The sequence below is a fragment of the Sinocyclocheilus rhinocerous genome, unplaced genomic scaffold (assembly GCF_001515625.1).
Source record: "Sinocyclocheilus rhinocerous isolate Xijiao unplaced genomic scaffold, SAMN03320098_v1.1 scaffold36, whole genome shotgun sequence".
In the NCBI taxonomy this organism is placed as follows: domain Eukaryota; kingdom Metazoa; phylum Chordata; class Actinopteri; order Cypriniformes; family Cyprinidae; genus Sinocyclocheilus; species Sinocyclocheilus rhinocerous.
Window position 1 is genome coordinate 516,242 of NW_015664459.1, and position 20,902 is coordinate 537,143.

The 20,902-nt window shown below is 37.3% G+C and overlaps 4 protein-coding genes across 5 annotated transcripts in view; 1 reads left to right on the plus strand and 3 right to left on the minus strand.

Annotated features, from left to right (window-relative positions):
* Positions 1 to 513: 513 nt before the first annotated feature.
* Positions 514 to 5,958, minus strand: LOC107730119 (kinesin-like protein KIF20A). Of its 2 annotated transcripts, none has more exons than XM_016540849.1 (18): positions 5,705 to 5,958; positions 5,501 to 5,596; positions 5,290 to 5,409; positions 5,050 to 5,188; positions 4,765 to 4,949; positions 4,310 to 4,400; positions 4,052 to 4,228; positions 3,852 to 3,963; positions 3,118 to 3,180; positions 2,899 to 3,045; positions 2,650 to 2,815; positions 2,291 to 2,467; positions 1,998 to 2,137; positions 1,724 to 1,889; positions 1,374 to 1,485; positions 1,118 to 1,182; positions 922 to 1,020; positions 514 to 832 (listed from the first exon to the last, which is right to left on the minus strand). In XM_016540849.1, the coding sequence occupies exons 1-18, from the start codon at positions 5,822 to 5,824 to the stop codon at positions 599 to 601; spliced, it is 2,409 nt and encodes an 802-aa protein (XP_016396335.1). In that variant the 5' UTR covers positions 5,825 to 5,958; the 3' UTR covers positions 514 to 598. The 2 variants fall into 2 exon arrangements, with proteins under 2 accessions (XP_016396335.1, XP_016396334.1); XM_016540848.1 differs by having other exon boundaries at positions 922 to 1,041.
* Positions 5,959 to 6,786: 828 nt separating this feature from the next.
* rps20 (ribosomal protein S20) lies at positions 6,787 to 8,640 on the minus strand. Its single transcript, XM_016540868.1, has 4 exons — positions 8,516 to 8,640; positions 7,480 to 7,579; positions 7,216 to 7,289; positions 6,787 to 7,032 (listed from the first exon to the last, which is right to left on the minus strand). The coding sequence occupies exons 1-4, from the start codon at positions 8,516 to 8,518 to the stop codon at positions 6,850 to 6,852; spliced, it is 360 nt and encodes a 119-aa protein (XP_016396354.1). The 5' UTR covers positions 8,519 to 8,640; the 3' UTR covers positions 6,787 to 6,849.
* Positions 8,641 to 9,424: 784 nt separating this feature from the next.
* Positions 9,425 to 18,889, minus strand: plag1 (pleiomorphic adenoma gene 1). Its single transcript, XM_016540857.1, has 3 exons — positions 18,740 to 18,889; positions 13,904 to 14,239; positions 9,425 to 13,272 (listed from the first exon to the last, which is right to left on the minus strand). The coding sequence occupies exons 2-3, from the start codon at positions 14,134 to 14,136 to the stop codon at positions 12,324 to 12,326; spliced, it is 1,182 nt and encodes a 393-aa protein (XP_016396343.1). The 5' UTR covers positions 14,137 to 14,239; positions 18,740 to 18,889; the 3' UTR covers positions 9,425 to 12,323.
* Positions 18,890 to 19,221: 332 nt separating this feature from the next.
* chchd7 (coiled-coil-helix-coiled-coil-helix domain containing 7) overlaps positions 19,222 to 20,902 on the plus strand; it is a 12,482-nt gene continuing 10,801 nt past the window's right edge. The window contains exon 1 of the mRNA XM_016540870.1: positions 19,222 to 19,306. The gene's annotated coding sequence lies outside the window, so the exon portion shown is untranslated. The remainder of the gene's footprint in view (positions 19,307 to 20,902) is intronic.

Genomic DNA, 20,902 nt, shown 5'->3' on the forward strand with positions numbered 1-20,902 from the left:
GCCAGAGCGCGTACACACCTCACGCACCGGATGCCTTGCGCACGCCCAAAGACAGTCGGACAGAGGTAAAAAAAATATATATTTTATATATATATATATAAATACTGTTCGGTTTCTGGCACAAACCGATCGTTTCGTATCTTAGGACATCAATGTGTCGTCACGAGCCGCAGGGTTTAATTTGTATTTGTCTGTGCAGGTCTTTTTTTTTTTTTACTCTCAGATTTTGTTACCATTGCCATGCATTATACGACAGACCGCAATGGTTGGATTAAAAAAATCAACAAAAAAAAAATCAAATGTGTTCTACTGAAGAAACAAAGTCACCTACATCTTGGATGTCCTGGGGGTAAGCAGATAAATATCAAATTTTCATTTTTGGGTGAACTATCCCTTTAAAAGAATTAACTGGTTTGAGATAAGCACTTTACAAATTTCGGAATCATCTGGGCAGTGAACATTGTATCAGCACGTTAATCACAATCATTGATAGAACTCCAAAAGACTCCAGAGTTTAAAAATAGACTTTTATTACAAAAATAAAAACATAGAAACACATTCAACAAATAGTGCTACAGTAGCACTTCAAAGCATGTAATCAGCTCGGCTTTTTCCTTAGAGATGTTGTTGCCCTTACTGACTTTTTAATGGTGCGACATAGACTTCCTGTAGATTGTGGAGTCATTGATTCTTTAATGTTGACCAGCAGACCACACCTTGGACGAGGCCGTCCTACAGAATCATTAGCCAGCTTTGCAATTTCCTGCCGCAAACAGTTTATCTCCTTCTCTTTGGCCACGACATTACTTTCTAAACACTCAATTTTTTGCTCCTGTTAACAAAAATAAAAATAATAATAATAATAATAATAATAATTGAGCATATGTCCATACAGTAGGTTTCATCCGAGTTTGTTCTTACCTGATTTGAGAGTCTGTTTTGTATATTTTGGACCTCTGCAAGTTTTTCCATGTAGCTCTCCCCAGCTTCCTGCAGAGTCTCATTCAACTCACTGATTCGCTGCTCGAAAGACACAATCAACTTAAAAAAAAAAAAAAAAAAAAAAAAACTCAGAACAAATCATGAAACCGCTACAGAAACTCAGTTGTCCATTTACCTCTTGCTTCTCAACACAAAGTTTCTCCACCGCACACTTTTCCTTGTACAGCATTTTGAACCTTTCTGCAATTAATGGAATTCAGTCAATGGATGGATGAGTACACACGACTGTACAAACCTAACAAACTAATCCCCACCACACACACTGCATTTTTAAATTTTCCAACCAAAAAAGAAAAGAAAAAAAAAGTGAGTTCCACCACAACTCACAGAGAGACATGTCCAGTCACACACACACACTAAATAGATAATACCTGACTCTGTGGCAGGAACTGGATTCGTCTGCATGGAGTTGTCCTGCATGAGTGGTGGAGGACCACAACGCTGGCAATTCTGTTCCAACTCTCGAACAAGCTTCTCTAGCTCCTATATTAAAATTATGTTAGACTAACATACTATACATAACACCTGATTTTCAATCAATCAATTTATTAATATAAAGGCAGCTAGGTTGACACATTTTGTGCAGTTACAATGCTAAACTGCTGGCCTATTATATTCTCATACCTAGATATGGCTAATTGCATACACAGACAAGTGTAGCACACCCAGTGCTGTTACACTAAATAGTTGGGGGTTAATTACATTTGAATTGTGTATATACCTTGACTCGCTCTTGCTCTTCATTGTATTCCTCTATAGGGATGTAATCCTCTTCTAGTCTCTCCAGAGCGCATTGGTATGCATGCTCTTTCAACGCCTCTTTATACATCTCAAATGTGCTGTCCATCTTCTCTTCATAACTCTCCTTTAGGTCCACCATCTGACGACTTATATATATATATATATATAAAAAAAAATTTTTTAAAAAGTGAAAACCTTTTCACAAGCCCATGTTACTGTGACTTGCCTCTGTTGCTTCTGCATTAACAACAGACCTGTGCAGTTCCTCCGACTCCATGATCTGTTGCAACATTGCATCTCCCATCTCCTTTCGTATCTGAATCTCCTGCAGCAGATTTTTTCTGCGCTCAGCCAACAGCTTTATACGCAAGCTTTCCACCAAGCTTACCAATTCCTACAGAAGACAAATAGCCAAGTCAGTGAACACATTGCAAAGGTTTCTGTAAAAAAGTAAACCTTATTTGAGCACTGAACATCTTGATGAGTTACAGTAGTGAAGCATTGTCACAGCTGATGCAAGTAGGCTATTCAACAAAAGCAAGGTCACCTCTTGAGGCAATATTGACATATCTGCCTCATCTCCATCCAGCAGCTCTTCCTCTGACAAGTAGTCATCCACAGCCTGGTCATCAATAACTCCATTTTTCAGCAATGGCTTCCCATCCAGACCAACGAGACGTGGTGCCAGAGACTCAAGAGATCTTTGAGGTATAACCTGTAACACCTAATATATACACACACATGTAGACCTCAGATGGCACACTTGAGTGAGCTGCATGGTCATATGCATTATGCAACCATCAAAACCATGACTATAGAATTTCTCATTTGTGACCTTATGATTCAGCCTACTGCAAAAGCTCATGTTACACACAAAAAAAAGCAGCCCACACAACCCTCACAAACCTGTCTGGCAACAGCAGAGAACTTCATCACATGGAGGGTCTCATCGTAAGTTGAGGCACACTGATTAATATTCACAATCATGGAAGCCCTGCCACGCCCACAAAACATTCCTTGAAAGAGCCTTGTCAATTTGCTTTCTCGAAATGGGATGTAACTCATCTTCATCCTAGAGAAGCAAACAGGAACACAGTTTTGAAAACAGCACATATACCAGACACTCTTAACTGTCTAGTTAGTATTTGCATGTACCTGCAACCTTGGTTATTCCGGAGTGCTGCAATACACTTGCCTAGAATCAGCAGTGAATTGTTTATATTACCAGCTTCTTTCAGACGCTCTCCAAATGTTTTGGTTTTGTTACACCTTTCAGAGCCGGCTAAGTCACAAAGCGAGAGACTTATGCAAGAAAAGAGAGGGTGTTACACTTTCAAAATAACATGCGTTTCAAAACATATGCACTTCACTTACTCTGACAGTCCCTGAACATCTCCTCCTTCCATGCGTATCAGTTTGATGGTGAAGATGCTATGACTGCAAACAGACCAAAGTGTTTTTTTTTGGCAATTTAATTTGCTTTCAAATTTACAGGCTGCACTAAACTGCAACATATACTGTATTCAATTTACATTAAGTCATTTAGCAGACGCTTTTATCCAAAGCGACTTACAAATGAGGACAATGGAAGCAATCAAAATCAACGAAAGAGCAACGATACACAAGTGCTATAACAAGTCTCAGTTAGCTTAACAGTACACGTAGCAAGGATTTTTTTTAATTGTATAATAAAAAGAAAACAATAGAAAAAGAATAGAGCAGGCTAGTGTTAGAGGCCTGTTTTGCTTGTTAATTGTATAAATAAAAAATAGAAAAAACAAAAAAAAGATTAGAAGCTAGTGATGAGTTTTTTTTTTTTTTAAACATGAAGTTAGTAAATTAGAGTGCAAGTCTAAAAGGGGCAAGTTTTTTTTTTTTTTTAAACAATTACAATAGAGAGTGCTTGAGTTAGAGGGTCAAAAAGATGGAAGATATGCGTTTTAAGCCGATTCTCGAAGATAGCTAAAGATTCAGCTGCTCAGATGGAGTTGGGCAGGTCATTCCACCAAGAGGGAACATTTAATTTAGAAGTCTGAAATTAAGCACCTTTATACTTGGAACACACAAAAAGCTGTTTTTTTAAAATGGGTAAACAGATGATAGATGACCTTCTGCTGGATGACTGGTTCATCTTGGTTGCTGCTGCACTGCGGTTCTTATTGCCAACACGTAGGATCTTACTAGCCTCCTCTGCATTCTGCACATTAACCCATCTTAAATCTAAAAAAAAAAGACACCAACTACGTTTACAAAAAAGCATTAAAGCAAATAAACATCTCATTTGCTTATTTTAATGAAGAAACTATACCTCTAATGTAAGAGCTCCCCGTGCTGTCATCACAAACTCGTAGTGCAAGACGTCTTTTGGTTTTGCTGGTGTGGGCTAGCTGAAGCAGGTCATACACATGCTCATTGTAGATTTCATAAAACGCCACCCAAACAGAGTACAGATATTGCCCTTCAACCATCCCATCAACACTGTCGGCTGAAAGACATGGGCAGAAAGCTGAAACCAGGTCCTTACACATGGTCTTTCACACATTTTAGTGATCATAATGCTTATTACCTGTGTGGTCGTATGAAACGCTGGAAAATGACAAACTACTGACTGAGGACGTTGAGCTTCTATTTCTACTGGATTTTGTGGGTTCAGGCTCCTGAGAAGAGAGATATACAAGATTTAACAATGACTTTCAGAAGCAGTACACAACTTAAGAAAAAAAAAAAAAGCACTGGAATGTTTTCAGCAAACGGCAGGCAGCTATATCAAAGTATGACTATTTAAGCCAGGGGTGTCAAACTCAGCTCCTGGAGGGCCACATCCCTGCAGAGTTTAGCTCCAACTCTAAACACACCTGATCCAGATAATAAGGTCCTTCAGGCTTTTTTTGAAAACTACATGGTATGAGTTTTGGAACAGGGTTGGAACAAACCTCTGCAGGGCTGCGGCCCTCCAGGAACGGAGTTTGACACCCCTGATTGAAGCCAAAACTTAAAGTGTCATGTGCAGACCAGTCTTACCTCTTTGAGCAAACTGAATAGTGCTGCCTTGGCGTTCTTCTCTACTTTTAGCTGCTCAGAGTCCAATTTTTGCACATCTGAGCTCAAATATGGCTTTAGGTCCATATGCTCATACTGGCGGCCAGCAATGTGCTTAAACACAACCTCTAAAGCGCGTGGCAAAATGCCAGGTTCTTTCTGAGAACCTTAAAACAGACAATTTCACATGTAACGATTACAAACATCCAACAACAGAAGATACATCATAGGATGCATATACCGTGTGAATGTCTATGTTAAGTTCACCTTGTACGGTGTATGTTTTTCCAGCATTGGTCACACCATAACTGAACACCAATGCATTTTTCCCATGAATGAAGTCATGCACCTGTGAACTGATTGTGCCTTCAAAAAACTCTGCCTGAGTGCATGTTGGTCCAAAGATCTGCATTACAAAAAAAAAATAATAATAATAATAAATAAAAAAAAGTCACTCTGTAGAATCAAGATACGTCCAAATTCTGGGTTTTTAAAATAGTATTGTACCTGGGTAAAGCTAAATTTATACACCTGCTGACCAATTCCTTTCTCGCTGCTTTTCATGGTGGCAGATCCTTTAGGAGCATGAAGGGCAATGGTCTCAGAGTCTTCCAATACAACACAACCCTGGAAGAAAAAAAAATGATGTTCATAGAAGTCCAACATTTCCTAAAGCAAACACAAAACTTGATTAACATTACACCAAGTTCTACAACACCTGATCTTCATTGCTTTGGAGTTCTTCTTCACTGAAAGGGCGCACCTTCAAGTAAACTCGAAGTTGCTGTTTTTCAGAGATTTCAGCAGTCTCACTCTGCATATAGCAAAGACATCAAACACCATACAAAGTACTACACTATATATGTAAAACAATATATGTTATTAGAGTTCATGACAACATTAGTACTTGCAATCTTATGACCTGTGATGTTATGGAAGAAACTCCAGAAAGTTCAGGTAGAGCTGCATGAGGTTCACAAGCAGTTGACTCCATAGCCACCAACACGGTGTCCTCATTTGTCACGTCAATAACTGTTGTCATGATTATACGATAATAAAAGCTATGTGCTTAAAACAATGAGCATTAAATCTTAAAAGTTTTCAACTTGACACTAACATGGGTCAGAGATTTAGAGAAGACACCAAAAGCAAACTGATATAACTTGCAACAACTGAAACTATTTTAAACAATTACCTAAAATTGCTTTGATAACACGGGCAAGACAAGATCTTACCCAAAATGCATTTGTCACGCCTGCTCACCAATCAGTACTTAACGATCAGGTCCTAAAAAGACATTCAGCACACCTGTAAATTGTATATGATGTATATTCATTGTGGTACAATCAAAAAATTACAGGTGCAATTTGGGATGACATCTTGTTCTTGGCCTGTTTTATTTTTTAATTAGTCCTGACCAATACAAGATATATATATATATATATATATATATATATATACTCATTCAACATCAAGACCATAGTGTTGCCTAAACATAAAATATAAATTCTGTATACATTCACATTTCAGTTGCTGTGAAAGGCTTATTTAATTATTGCTTACCAATTTCAATAAACATTTAACTTTTCCAGTTCATGTGAATAAGCCATGCAAATTTCAGTAAAAATACTTGTCTATTAATGACAAAGACTCCTTCAGATTTTTATTTTTTTTTACTTTAGCAATGGCACTGCAAAAGACCTGTAGTAATTTAACTTCACATATCCTCACGTTTCAGAGTACTCATTCTTCTGACACACCATCATGTAGTTGCAAACCTGTATGCTTTTTTTCTTCTGCAGATCACAAAAGACAACATTTAAGAATGTTGTATTCCAAACAATATTGAAATGCACTGACTGCCCTTTTTATACTTCACTATGCTCCACACAATTAAATAAATGCATACAGGCTTCTACGCAAGTAGACAAGAAATGAATTTTATGGAGACCTAACCAGTCCGAGGTCAGTGGGGGGTAAAAAAAACAAAAAAACAGACAGAAATCCAAAAATCTCAATTTTATTGAGCTGATAGCAAACACAGCTGATTAAGTGGGATGACAGCAATTACGCATCTGCAATGGTGACCTCCACCTCAACACCAGGCTCAATGCTGATGCTGGTGATCTGCTTGACGATCTCAGATGGACTGTGAAGATCAATGAGGCGCTTGTGAATCCGCATCTGGAATCTGTCCCAGGTCTTGGAACCTTCACCACATGGCGTCTTGCGAGTAGTGATACGAAGAGTCTTATTGACAGGGAGAGAGAACAAGAAAAAATAACCAAATTTAGCCTGATAAGCGTCTTAAAAACTGGGACATTCTCTTGGCAAACATCTGTCTGTGAATGATACGAGTTTTTAATTGAAGTCCTTTGAAACTTCCATTAGCTTAAATATGAGATCAAGACAAAAATCAAAACTGGTACTCACCTTGGTGGGCATACGCACAGGACCCTTCACCTTCAGACTCTTCTCCTTGGCACCTCGGATCAAATCAGCACACACTAAAGAGAGAGAAAAAAAAAAAAAGTGTTTAAATGACAACATGCCTGACCTATTCAGACACACAAATCAGAGTTTTGTGAAAAAAGGCTCAGAATAGCGTATAATATAGCTCATGTTTATGTCATTCATATATTATTATCCTCACTGCCATCAATTTAGTACCACCAGAGCACCGGGCCACAAACACACCTTTTTCCAGAGATTTGACATTGCGGCTGGTCAGAGTGATGCGGATACGGTGAATTGCCACCTCGGCCTCAACAGGAGCCTTACCAGTGTCTTTGAATGCCTGCAAAACATACATGCTGTTAATAAACTTCTTAAACAGTGCAAACAATGCAACTCTGATACTCACTAAATACTTGCTCTTTTTTCCTAAATTTCTTTTATGTTATAACCCAGAGGGTTGACATACCCACTAAACTTAAAACAGGTCAGGGTATCAGCAGAGGGTATCAGAACAAACCCATACAAATTTAAAAATAAATCCTGTATCAAATTATTTTACTTAAACAGTCTGGGGCACACATTTAACGGCAAGTCTCAAATACTCAGTACACAATACATGCATTGAAATTGGATTCTATAACAAATATATCAATTAATACAAAATGCAGGGCAAATCACTACATTTGCAAAATCTTTATACTGAATGTCAAATGTTTAGTCTTTCCTCCTAGTGAGGAGGTCGGTAAAACAACATTCACAAAACAAACAAGCCAGAAATACGCAACTTTTGCTATGAATCGTCTATGCTCTACTTCCGTTAAAAAAATAAAACTCCGGCAATGCTACGTTATTAATGTGACTACACAACCACCTCCATTTTATAACCTTGAATACAGTAATGAGGGTTCTAGTGAATACAATATTCTTTTTTTGCTTTACTACTCACAACTACTCATTCAAAAAGATGGAAGATAAAATGTGTAATCTTACAACCATATACACTATTTTACAAAATATAACACAAAGTAAACAGCGTCATAATTTATCAACAGAAGATCATAAGCACTCTCTTGGCATAACATGATTTTCACTGATCGCAAATTGCTCAAACTCCAAGCCTACAAATCATGGATTAGCGCAACGTCGGGACAATTCAGAAACACGGTGCGGCACGTGTGTAACGTTACACGAGCTGCCCAACACCTAAATACAGATACAGAAGACAACAAAGACTGCTTCTCTGTGTTAATACAATATTAGTACAACTTAAAATTACCATGGTTACTAATTCCTGACCGACTTATTCGTGGAAATAGTTGCAAAGCGAACAGCGGTGAGCCAGGAAACGCACAACACGAACTCGCTCCGGTTCTTCAAGAAAGGAAGGCTTGAAGGCCTGCTCGTTCATTTATATGATGCATCCGGGTACTGTGTGACAACAACATGGCGTCAACATTTCCGCCGGAACAAAGAGCATTTTGCTGGATTTTTGCCTATCGCTGGGAATAATGGCAAATACAACGAATAAAAAATTAACATGGATTTATTAAATATAATAAATGTTGCAAATTAAATGAAACTGAATTTATAAAAATCATTCATAAAACAAACTACCATGATGTGTTAAATAGATCATTACAATTTAATTATAGGAACAATGCCTACATAATAAGAGATTTCCACGATATTTTTTAATGTTATTAAAAAAAAAGACAAAAGAAAAACAACACACACTTTTTCAAAAAATATTCAGACCCCTTAACTCGGTACTTCGTTGGGACTTTTTGGGTATGATGCGAAAATCTTTGCTAATTACTTGCTTATGTCAATTTTTATTTTTTTATTTATTTGCTTATATTTGCAAAGTTATCACAGTTATCATACAACTGTTTTTTTTTTTTTTTCATTATGGGGAACAGTGTGTACATTTTTTTGTTTTGTTTTGTTTTAAGCAACATAAAAATGTGAGAAGTATGTCCTGTAAAGGGTTTGAAAAAAATGTGAGTGTATGTCCTGGTTCCCTACATTACAGCACCAAATATCCCCACAATTACAGTAATACCAGTAAATTTAGACTTTGTGGAGACATTTGTTTGGTCCCCATGAGGAAGCTTATTTATCATACTGATTGTTTTTTGAAAACATAAAAATGTTTCATGTGAGAGATATGTTTAGGGATAGGGTTAGGGTAAAGGAGTAGAAAATACAGATTGTAAAGTATAAAAATCATTACGCTTATGGAATGTCCCAGTAAAAATGGAAACCAGTGTGTGTGCGTGTGCATTTACACAAACACCTGGTAGAGTGAGTCTTTCTTGTGTTTATTGATCGCTCATTACTGTGGACAGTATTAACACTGGACCAAATCTCTCCTCTCCTCACATAGCAGCAAAGGTCGTCTGAACATACACATAAACACGCACTTTTCATCAGAAACATGCACAACTGCCAACAGCCTGCCTTCCTTAACACACACCTGACTCAGCTAGTCAGTGAATAAATAACTTTCTCTTTGGATGATGTTATCAGTAGGAGACAAATTAATTGTCAGCTGTGGCAGCAGGCTCTCATGATGGAGACAAATGCATAACACACATTCATACACATAGATATATAGGATTCTGTCTGTCTTAGGCTATACATGTACAACAGTAGTTTGTAAAATACATTAAAGTAAAATATACATGATTAGCAATAGCAGGCCATTAACACAGAATGACACACATAATTATGGCTGGAATGCTGTCTGTCCTTTTTATCTATATCCATATCATCTATCTCGGATCATAGGTCAGTACATCCACGGCCTTCCCCATGCTGTGGTGTCATCCATCCTCTAAATGGTTTGTGTCATATGCACCATATTACAAACACATTAACAATATGGCTCACGTAACCCCTAACCCACGACACACACTCTCTCTCTCTCTCTCTCTCTCACACACACACACACACACACACACACACACACACACACACACTCCTACTTTAAAACACAGTTTGAAATGTTGGGGGTAAAAAGAGGAGAGAAAGTCGGTTGCACCACCAGGGGCTATACACTGTCCATTAGCAGCATTATCCATCAGATTTATTGCAGGAGTGTCGCTCACACACTCTGTGTTGTGATTGTACCAATGACAATGAACAGGAGAGTTTGTGGCTCCCAATGATAAAGTTTTCTTTTCGAGTAATCCTATAGATTAACAATATAAGTCCATGATTCAGCAGCAATATAAATGAATGACATGACTCATTCAGATGACCTCATGGTAGCGGGCCACCTAGATCTACACAATTTTGTCAATACTGAAGCTACCAGAAACCTAAAATGTCGTAAGTACTTGCTAAAGGAATCTTGCTGGAATTGACCTTTTTTCTTCGTTTGGCTGAAGCCTCAATCGAGAGACACTGACAATTAGATATTTTGTGCAATAAAGCAAAACAACAATAACAAAAACACTGTATTAAGTGTACCTGTAAAAATATCACACATATAGCATTGTGTATGTATGCTTAAAATCTTCTAAAAGCTACTTATGACATCTATAATATTTACTTTCACAAAAAAGGCATATTATTTTTTTTCTGAAAGTGCTATTATGAAATATATGCCCCAAATGGAGGTTCTCTTAAGCTTTTAACAACCTTCAGCTTCCGAGGAAGTAAATCAAAACCCATCAAACAGACATTTAGCCAACATTCTGTCCAAATACCTATAAACACACACGCAGATCCGTCTCTAGAGGATGTCTATAGAGGAAGATGCATTCACACTGACAGCAGTTACATTGCTGGAGATCAACCACTTGCTGTACTGTGGGTTACTAGCAGGTATTTCTACTCAACTTCTTTAATCAGTGACAGATCATATGAGTGATCTCATCATATGTTTACACACTTCCTTTAGTAACCAACACATTGCTTCACTGGCCATTTGCATAAAGTTGAGGTCTCTGTCACTTGTGTCGCCTCAAATTGCCAACTCTAACTAAAAATAAATGGCAAATGGTTGATTTGCAAATCACTGTCAATGTGAATAACCTTTATGTTCATTACAAACTTCAATGGATTTGATACCGAGATCAACTACATCCTCAGCTTATATTCAGGTAAACTGTAGAGAAGTCAATATTCTGTCAATAAACTGTCACAGACTGTATTTTGTCTTTTGGAGTTATATAAGCTGTGAGCTTAAACCGAGACAGCAAAAACTGATATGAATGTTTCTTTCATTGACAGCTTTGATCAGTGCAATAGCCAGCATTCTGGTGGATGAGGTTGAATGGAGTAAGAGAGTAATAGGATGTGAGCGTGTATGTGGGTGAGAGAGAGAGTCTTCCGTCTTTCTTTCCCTTTGTTAATGTGAATTGTGAAGCATTCCTGCACTGGTATCCTTTGAGGCCCTTACAACGAGCAGCAGCATGATGGCAAACAGCCATCAAAAAAAAAAAACATAAAGAGATGAACCTTCCTTTTATTTATTTATTATAATTATTATATTTTTTAGATATGAAGGTTTTGGTTGCCTTTGGCTGTAAATAGTTGTGTGACATAGTCACTAAAACGGTGGTAGTTCAGTACCCAACAGTTTATGAGCTATATATTAAACAACACGATGAAAACATTAGACAAAACATCTTTTAGCTTTGATGGAACTTCAACACCGCTAGAAGTTTAAAGTGTTAATGAGTTAAAAGTGTTAATCTCTCTCTATTTCAGCATTTTGGGAGTGAAACGTCACTGCAAACTGAACTCTGCTCTTACAAATCACATAACCATGTATTTAATGTTCACTTCTATTTGTAAGGTGATTGGCATCCTCCATTGTTAAAATGATTGCCCAAACACCTCTAGACGGAAAATAAAGTGAGTATTGCATTTTCAACTTCTTGAATGATCAAAAGTGTGATACTGTCCTCAAGACTTTCCTTAAAAATGTGGTACTGGCTTGAGGAAACTTGTTGCCTTGGCGGGATTTCAAAGACTCTATGCTTGTATGAATCTGATTAAGGGCTAAGTTGATAATAAACATAAGAGTGTTTTAATAAGTGCTACAAAATTGTAAGTGTGTGAATGTATTTGGGTTACTGGAAGGCTTGGTGGAAGCGAGGCAGGGTGGTGGTTGTATTCAGAGATGGTGGATGTGTATAACTCGGAGTGAGTGCATTGGTTTGTGACAGTGTGTGTGAATGTGTGATTGTGTGAAGGAGGCTAAGAGGCTCTGGGGTGTCTTGCATGGGGGTGGTCAGTAGCCCCTCCTCCTGGCTGTAGGCCACTCCGAAAGTAGGCCCTGCCCCTTGGTTGTAAGGCAGAAAATTAAACAATGGAGACAGAAAGTCCAGGGATGATGTTGTCTCTCCAGTCACCATTGCAGAAGCATTCAGCTTGGGTGTATCTTCAGCCTGTAGCTCTAAGAGATAACTTTCAAGCTCCGCCCTCAGTGGCGGCGTTGGCGAGTAAGAAGCATGACCTATTGGATACCTCAGAGAGAGAGGCCCAGGTGTTGGCGAGGATTGTGACTCCATCAAATCTACGGGCTCTGCCTTAACCCTCAGCAGCTCATGAGCGTGGCTTTTCTTAACATGCCGGGTAAGGTGGTCCTTACGGCCGAATCGTTGTGCACAGTACTGGCAAAGGAAGTCCTTGCGTCCTGTATGCACAACCAAGTGGCGTCGCACGTCCTTACGGGTGTAAAAACGCCTTTCGCAGTGCTCACACTGATGTCGCTTTTCTTTAGTTGCGGTAGCGCTTTTCCCTGCGTGTCCACGTAGGTGCTCCAGCAGTAGGGGAGTGCTTGGGTATGACTGCAGACACACCTGGCAGGTGAGGTCTCCACGGTGTGCGGCGTGAAGGGCTTGGTGCCTTCGAAAGCCTAGTTTGGTATTGTAGCTCTTGCCGCATTCTGTGCAGATGAAAGCCTCCTTGTTGGGGTCGTGTGTGTGGAGGTGGTTCTTCAGGTGATCTTTACGGTGGAACATCTTCTCGCAGTAGCTGCACTTGTGTGTCTTTTCTGGAGAGTGTGTGGCCATGTGCCTATGGACACAAACACATTAGCGTACATTGACCAGACTAGAAACTATTAATGTCCAAATGTTATCAAACAAACCTGAGTATATCTGGTCTTGCTTAATAAGATTTCATCAAGTTACGTGACCAATATTCTTATCAATCAGTCAATCAGATTTTTGGTTTTAGCTTAGGAGTTGGAGTTAGGATTGCAGTTTTCGGGGCTTTAACATACCTTTCAATCAATTATTACCTTCTGATATTAGGTGTAAATTGGTATTAGGGCTTCAACAATATAATAAACTTATTTACCTCTGAATCTTGTGGTAGTTAAAAGGACAGTTTATCCACAAGTTTGGTGATGTGGTTTCGACCCCATTTAGTTTCAGAAATACCGTTTGAAACAACAAGAGGGAGAGTAAATGAGAGAATGTTTCAATTTAAGTGATCTATCCTTTTAATGGTCAAGATTAAGATGTAGGTAAGAATGTTGTTCCAAGACCACTGAACTACGAACACCTTATTTTGCAAAATAACAATTATCATATGATTTCAGACCACTCACCTATTTTCAAATTTTGACTGAGACAAAAACAGTGGGTTTGCATCAGAGACATATGATGGCCATGGAATGGTTTGTGAAAGTATAAGTACCTACCGTAAGAGTTTATACTTGGAGACGAAGGCCTTGGTGCAGTCAGTGTGTGTGCAGTGATACGGCCTTTCCCCTGTGTGGGAGTACGAGTGTACCTTCAGCTTCTCCAAGCTGTTGAAGGCCTTCTCACACAACTGACAGGAGAAGTTCTTCCTCACTTTACCCTCTACTCTCCTCTTCCGCACTCGACAGTGTCCTGCCGTGGTGGGGCAGTCGTTTGGAGATACCGTTGCCATGGCAAATTAGTGACAGCAAGCCATGTGGTGGACACGAGTGATATGTCCCAGCACAGAGAAAGTGTGACAGCCCAAATCTTCAACACAGCAGAGATGCAAGGCCCTAAGAAAAGACAGCAAACAGTGAATTGACTAGATGAATGAACTGACTACTTTTTATGTAGTACCGTGTCAGTAAAAAAATGCATTGCAATAGTACCTTCACAGCTTGTACAGCTGTTGAAATATTTCTGAAGCCCAAAAAATTATTAAACAAACAAATAAATAAATAATAAATTACGGTTTTCAAATCTGTAATTGATTTCAGATTACCTTTTAAAATTTTTCATTTCGTCGGTTGTATCACCTGAGGACACTCCGTGTACCACTGATGGTGTTCATACTAAACTTTGAGAACACTAGACTAGACAATGATAACAGGATACAGAAATCTGTATCCAGGCAAAATGATTAACGCTTAATGAAAAACTTTAGCTAAAACCTTACTAAGTAATAAAATACTTGCTTTCCTTTAATAAAATACTTTCATTTACGGCCATGCCATCATAGTATGCAGTGTCACATAGAAGCCACTTGTAGGTTGATTTAATTTTAAAGTGTAAATACTGTTGAAACAGTAAAAACTGTGTAAACACAGTGGCACACTGCATACATATAAAAATATAGAGAACATGCAATAAATACAAAGTTGCAAACTATACTTATTGGCATACAAAACTTACAGAATATGCAGATTGTATGAAGAATTGTGTAAAAGGGCAAGGTTCACTAAACCTATTTAAAACACAGAAGTGCAGACTCTCTAAACTTAAACTCTTTAATAACTTCAGCTGCTCTTCTTTACTTTGTGTTTTGCACTGATATCCACTTGCCTTCCTATTTTCAAAGACTATACCTAGGAAAGTATTCACCTTGCCAACATCACTTCTTTAATTGTCTCTCTTTCACATATGTTTCCTTAATTTATTTCACAAACTCAAAAAAATTTGACCAGCTATATATCCTGCATTTTTTCTTTCTTTTTTTTTCCAGTGCTATACAATCCCCTCATGGCATTCCATGTGTGTTTTGCTAAACTGTTTCAGTGGAATATTTGCAATGAAAAGACAAAGAAGAGGAAGTGTGAAAATTTAAAGCTAAAAGGCTGTCATTAAACACAATTGTTTTTTTTTCAGATAAGTTAAAATTAATGTTTTCTCTCACATTAATATCTCACATTGTTCCTTTCCATACTGGATGGATTAAAGACTACCATCCAACAACTCTTTAAACAATAAACAACAACAACAAATACATTCCTTAAACGTTAAACCAGTTAACTTATTCTTATATGCCTCATCTTCTATGAGTTATTAAAATAGGTATATTACAATTAGGCTATTATTTAGAACAAAATGGTTTGTTACTTAGAATTGCATCAACTTTTTTGTCATCAAGATTTTTCTAGCATTGCAGTTTTAGTAATTACTTTTAATTTTAAATTAAATGGCAAAACACAAAACATAAACGTTTAGAATTGTACCAGCACAAATATCCAATATATTCTTACAAGTAAGTTCAGTTTTTTGAAATAACAAGAAGAAGAAGAAGAAGAAATATGTACAAATAAACAAATATTGTTTAATATTAAACAAAATCTTACAAGAAAAAAATAACATTGTAATTGTAGTCTCCTTGGCAAGACAAATCACTAATGTCTGCAGAGTTTCATTAGTTAAGCTATATACTTTATTACACATATTTTAATGTAGTTCAGTAAGACATTTTAATGCAAGAGAGCATAAAGCACCATCTATATCTAAGAATGCATTACTTGGTTAAATTGTAACAGTTTTAAGTCTATACAGTCAAGACTATGAAAACAAACAAAAAAATGTAGCCTAAACAAACAAAAATAAAGCATAAAATATTCTACTCTGATGAAAAAAGCTTTATTCATTCATTCCCATTTAATTAAATAGGCTACATAATACATGTAATTTGGCAAACGCTTATCCAAAGCGACTTATAGCCTATTGCATTCAAGGCACACATTTCATCTAGGTAAAGGCATAGGCGTAGCTTGACGTTTGAGTTTGGGGGGGCCAAACCGAACCGGTGGATTTGGTCAGACGTACTTTTAAACACATTTTAGTTTTGCTATAGTAAATCTACATATTCACATTCACATAGAGCAGTGGCAAGTGCGTGAGGTTGTCATGGTAACCACATACATTGCCCACGAATTACAGCTGCGCTTCTATTTTGCCACACTAAACTTAGCAATAAACACGTTTAAAATGCACAATAAACATGTCTGTCAAAACGATCTCAAATGAGGCTTTTATTAAGCAAATCAAGGAGTGAATTACTCATCCACTGTTTTTAAAACAGACATTTGTTGGGCTTGATTCAAGTTAATGCACAATGAAGCGCACACTTTTTATTTAGTCTTAGTGAATAGACGATAAACAGTTTATATTCTAAAATCTATTTAAAGGTTGTGGTCTGTGAAAATTAAATAACATTTGTATGTAAATGGTCGGCATAAAAGTAGTGTGCGGCTAAACCGGCTGCGTCCTGTGGATCACCTTTATCTGATTGTCCGGAATCTATGGAGATAGAATTGTTGCTTAATTCCAAATAAATAGATTACGATCCATAAATAAATGTAAAGAGATTAACAAACATTAAACATATTGACAAATAAATAGAATGAGATCCACAAATAAATCTTAAAGTTTCACAAACATAACTTTTACGTATTCACTTTTACATGTATTATTAACATTTTTACTTCATAGAAAAAAACTTTATAAATAAATATTTAGTACAATTCTTAAATCGCTATGGGGGAGCCAGGCCCCCCTGGCCCCCCCACAAGCTAAGCCCATGGGTAAAGGTTCTAGCTTTCCCTAGGAATCAAACCTATGGCCTTTGTGTTGCTAGCTCTGTTTGAGCTGCAGGAAGTCTACAAAAAACAAAAAAAAACAAACATAAAAACTTCCCGTGAAGCCTCTTATAGGCTATTAGGAGTGCGAACTGCATGGGCCAGTTTCGCAGAATTTTTTTTTAATTATTCAGTTATTCATATTTCAAAATCGTATTTCACAATGCTGGCTGCATGCACCAAATCTTACAACTTAATTACGCGGTCCAACAATTATTTTAGCTTTTTGACTACCGAAATAAATTATAAGGTCTAAATATAGGCTAGGCTACAAATAAGACATTTCCTGAATGCTAAATCTTTGGCTTTTTTCTGCGAAACTGATCCATGCAGTTCGCAGTATAGCCTACTGCTATAGTGGGCTACAGGGGAAGGTTTGACGTTTTTTGAGTTTTTGAAGGACTCCGAACTTCACATTCACAACAACTGTGCGGAAAACCCGTTGACCCCCTTCACCTGAAATGCTATTTTTTAAAGAACACCCAGGAGCAGTTAGATGGAGGTGCTTCATAGCCCAGATGGAGAATCTTAACCTCCAACCTTCCACCGCATCTGGCCATATGCCGTGTAGGCTATATATGTTTATATAAACCTTCTATCTCTAATTGCAAACACACACGCGCTGATTTTAACAGCTCTACAATGTAGGCTATTTTGCGCACAATGCCGCTTATGCTCTTGCGTTACCACACGCAGAGCCATCACATGCACATGTTTCATATGAAACTATATCTGATTGCAAACTATAAAATAAATTTCCGCTGACATTCTACAGAAACGCACCACACCCCGTGTCTTAGCAACCAACAACTCTGAGAGGCTATTTGACATCTCGGTGTCGTGAGTAAAATCAAACTATTACTAGCATAATTAAAGGATTCTGTCATTTAAGATTTAAGATCCAATGGCCTTTCATCAATCACTCATCCTGGTCCTAAGTGGGACTTTCTCTCGGACAGATGAACATTGAAGAGCTCTGCTCAGCATCTCCTAATTAGTCCCCCTTCACTTCTCCCACCATTTTGGTTGTTTTCGATATTGACAAGCAGCTTTCTCTTCCTATAATGACACTAGCAACTTTGTACAAGGACACCCCTAATATAGGCTAGTCACTGACTGTGACTCCCAAACAACTAACTTTGTAAATTGAGCCAAAACTGAGCAGAATTATGCCGCTTATTTATTACATTTTGCGTTTAAATGTGATTACAAACATGGAAAGTTGCTTCTATCACAAACTCCGTGTTTGTGTTCGATTCGCGTGCATGTTTGTGTCAAAATTTTCGCACCATGTATGCAGCGTGCTTTTTTAAATATTTAAATACTCATGAGTTTGCTACGGCTATCACCGTAGCCATGATCGTTACTGTATATTTGGAGAAAATCTCAAAACACATTTTTCAAAAACTTTTTTTCAACTTTTACAACTTCACGCGTTTCTCTGTTTATTGACATTCGCCCGAGCGCAACCTGACTTGACAGAAACAAATAACAGAATTATGTTACATTTCCTATATAATTCAGTCTTTCGTTGCTTTTCTCTCGGGTCCCAAACTAGGCGCTGATTAACCCAAAACTTTTTTCTCTAGCTCACCCCTCTCTCATAATTTGAATAACCCCGATATTTTAATTAAAGAACGTCGTAACAATTTTCTAAATATGAATAAAACTCACCGTGGGAGCGTTAACATCCTTTCTATGGTATTTTTCTTGACTTTCAACTATTCCCCGGATTTTTAATAATTTTTTTCTCATATTTTTTGCTGGACGCGGCGGGCCTAAAAATTGTTTGCTTTCCCCTCTTTCCAGCAGCCATTGTGTATGCGCTGCGATGCAACCAAACCAAGATTTGGCCACGCCCACCCCTAAACCCTCCTTCCTCGCTCTTGGGATTTGTGTAATAAACTGTCATTTTCAGATTTTACTGCCACTGACTTCCCTTTAAGAAAATCTAACATTTAGGACTCGTCGGTAATTCTGTCAATCGGTACGACTTCGTTTAATTTCTGTTTAGTCAATAGGAGGGTAAAAGAGTTATCATCCTTATTCCATTGGCTGAAAGAGGTGACAATTCATGCAACCGCTACTGGTGACGAATTTCAACTTGCTGTTTGATTGGTCATTCATGCCTGCCAATCACGTACAACTTTGTTAGGTTGTGTTGTGTTGTGACATACGCTGATTACGCTCTGTTTTGACGTGACGAGGGAAGGTTGAGTGTTCATATGCGACACGTAAATTGTAAGTACTTGCAACAATAAACTTATTGTTCAGTGGCAAGCACAGTTTATTTGTGTTTTGCTATTGAACGTGTTCCTTTTATTGTAATTTGCCAATGTAATTTGTAGAAGTGTACGACGCAGTACATTCGGCTGGGTCAAAGTCACCGGTCTTCTGTCCACTAATTTAAATGACTGAGATTAGTTGTTTTCCATGCTTTCGTGCTTTGTTTTAAAGTGAGTTAAGGTACGACTATGTGCTCATTATGTTTTTTAATTCGTATTTGAGGTGTTTAGTTTGCAGTAGCCTCGCAACTGATTAACTGAACCAGTCTGACAAAGGTCGTGGAGATCTAAATTAGTTTGCATTATGCGACAAGTGTCACTACTAGCCCTTACGAAAATTAACCATGGTTTTATTGTAGTAAAAGTGTATAGTAACCATTTTTTCCCCAGGCGTATTGATTACCATTTGTATAACCACAGTTTAACTACAAATACCATGCTTAAACTATGGTTAGTGTAGCAAAACCATGGTTAATTTGTGGTTGTCATGGTTTAACTAGTAACCATGTTTTTTTGTTGTTTAATTTGTAGTAAAACCATGGTTAATTTTCGTAAGGGATATGACTATCAGTGCCATTTAAACTGAGAGAGTATGTCATCTCATATTTTGTTTAGTAAGTTTTATTATAGCGCAAAAAAGAAAAGAAAAGAAAGAAATATCAAGAAATGCAAGAATTCCTGAATGACATACATTTGACCTTGTTATTTTAGCATCAATAAGATAGGCTACTATTAGTTTATATAAATATTTTGAATTAGTTTTTATTTGTATATTTTAATTGAATTGAATTTCATTTAAGTTTTATTATCTATCTATCTATCTGTCTATCTGTCTATCTATCTAACAAATTCTGGGTTTAAACCTTATTGACCCTAATACTGTACTGTTGAACACTTTGCCTATTTTTGTTTCACTATCAGCTACAGCACCTCCTATTTAATGAATAATAAAAAATCTTTTATTTATTTATTTTAGAAATTTATATGCAGGCACAATTTGTGCCTACAAAACCTATGAACATGCACCTAAGCAGAAACCAACAACATCACATACAAAATCATGCTGTCCCCATCACATTTTCAACTACATTTTTTTTTTTAATCAACACTCAATCAACATGTCAGCAATCATATGTTCCATATATTTGATTTATTCAATGAATCTGCAAAAAATATTTAGCAAAACTTTAGCAAAAGTTCATGCACACAATGCATTGATAAATGGCTTGACAAAATTATAACACAATACAAACCAGGGTTTAATAATGGAGATCTGTTGAAAGTTGTATTTACTGACTTTTAAGTGTTCCTAATATATTTAGTGATGGGAGAAACGAAGCTTTTCGAAGCATTGAATCAACTGAACCAATTGCTTCGAAAAATGATTCGATGTTTCGAAGCACTTGAAACAGTACATGCTGGCGACACCTGCTGGTGAAAACGTTGTAAAAGCATCAAGAACTCAGACCAAACTTACAAAACAAATGGAAATGTTTTTTTTTTATAAATACCATGTTTTAAAATAAATAATAAACACTTAAATACTATTAAA

What these genes read in the sequence shown, in the direction of transcription:
- LOC107730119 (XM_016540848.1), bottom strand. Translation starts at nt 5,824, where the DNA reads ATGACAACAGTTATTGACGTGACAAATGAGGACACCGTGTTGGTGGCT. An exon ending in AAAAACATACACCGTACAAG is followed by an intron (nt 4,950 to 5,049) that starts GTGAACTTAACA and finishes GTCTGTTTTAAG; the next exon opens with GTTCTCAGAAAGAACCTGGC. An exon ending in TATTCAGTTTGCTCAAAGAG is followed by an intron (nt 4,401 to 4,764) that starts GTAAGACTGGTC and finishes CTCTCTTCTCAG; the next exon opens with GAGCCTGAACCCACAAAATC.
- rps20 (XM_016540868.1), bottom strand. An exon ending in TGTCAAATCTCTGGAAAAAG is followed by an intron (nt 7,290 to 7,479) that starts GTGTGTTTGTGG and finishes CTCTCTCTTTAG; the next exon opens with TGTGTGCTGATTTGATCCGA. An exon ending in CTGTGCGTATGCCCACCAAG is followed by an intron (nt 7,033 to 7,215) that starts GTGAGTACCAGT and finishes CCTGTCAATAAG; the next exon opens with ACTCTTCGTATCACTACTCG.
- plag1 (XM_016540857.1), bottom strand. Translation starts at nt 14,136, where the DNA reads ATGGCAACGGTATCTCCAAACGACTGCCCCACCACGGCAGGACACTGT. An exon ending in TCCAAGTATAAACTCTTACG is followed by an intron (nt 13,273 to 13,903) that starts GTAGGTACTTAT and finishes TTGTGTCCATAG; the next exon opens with GCACATGGCCACACACTCTC.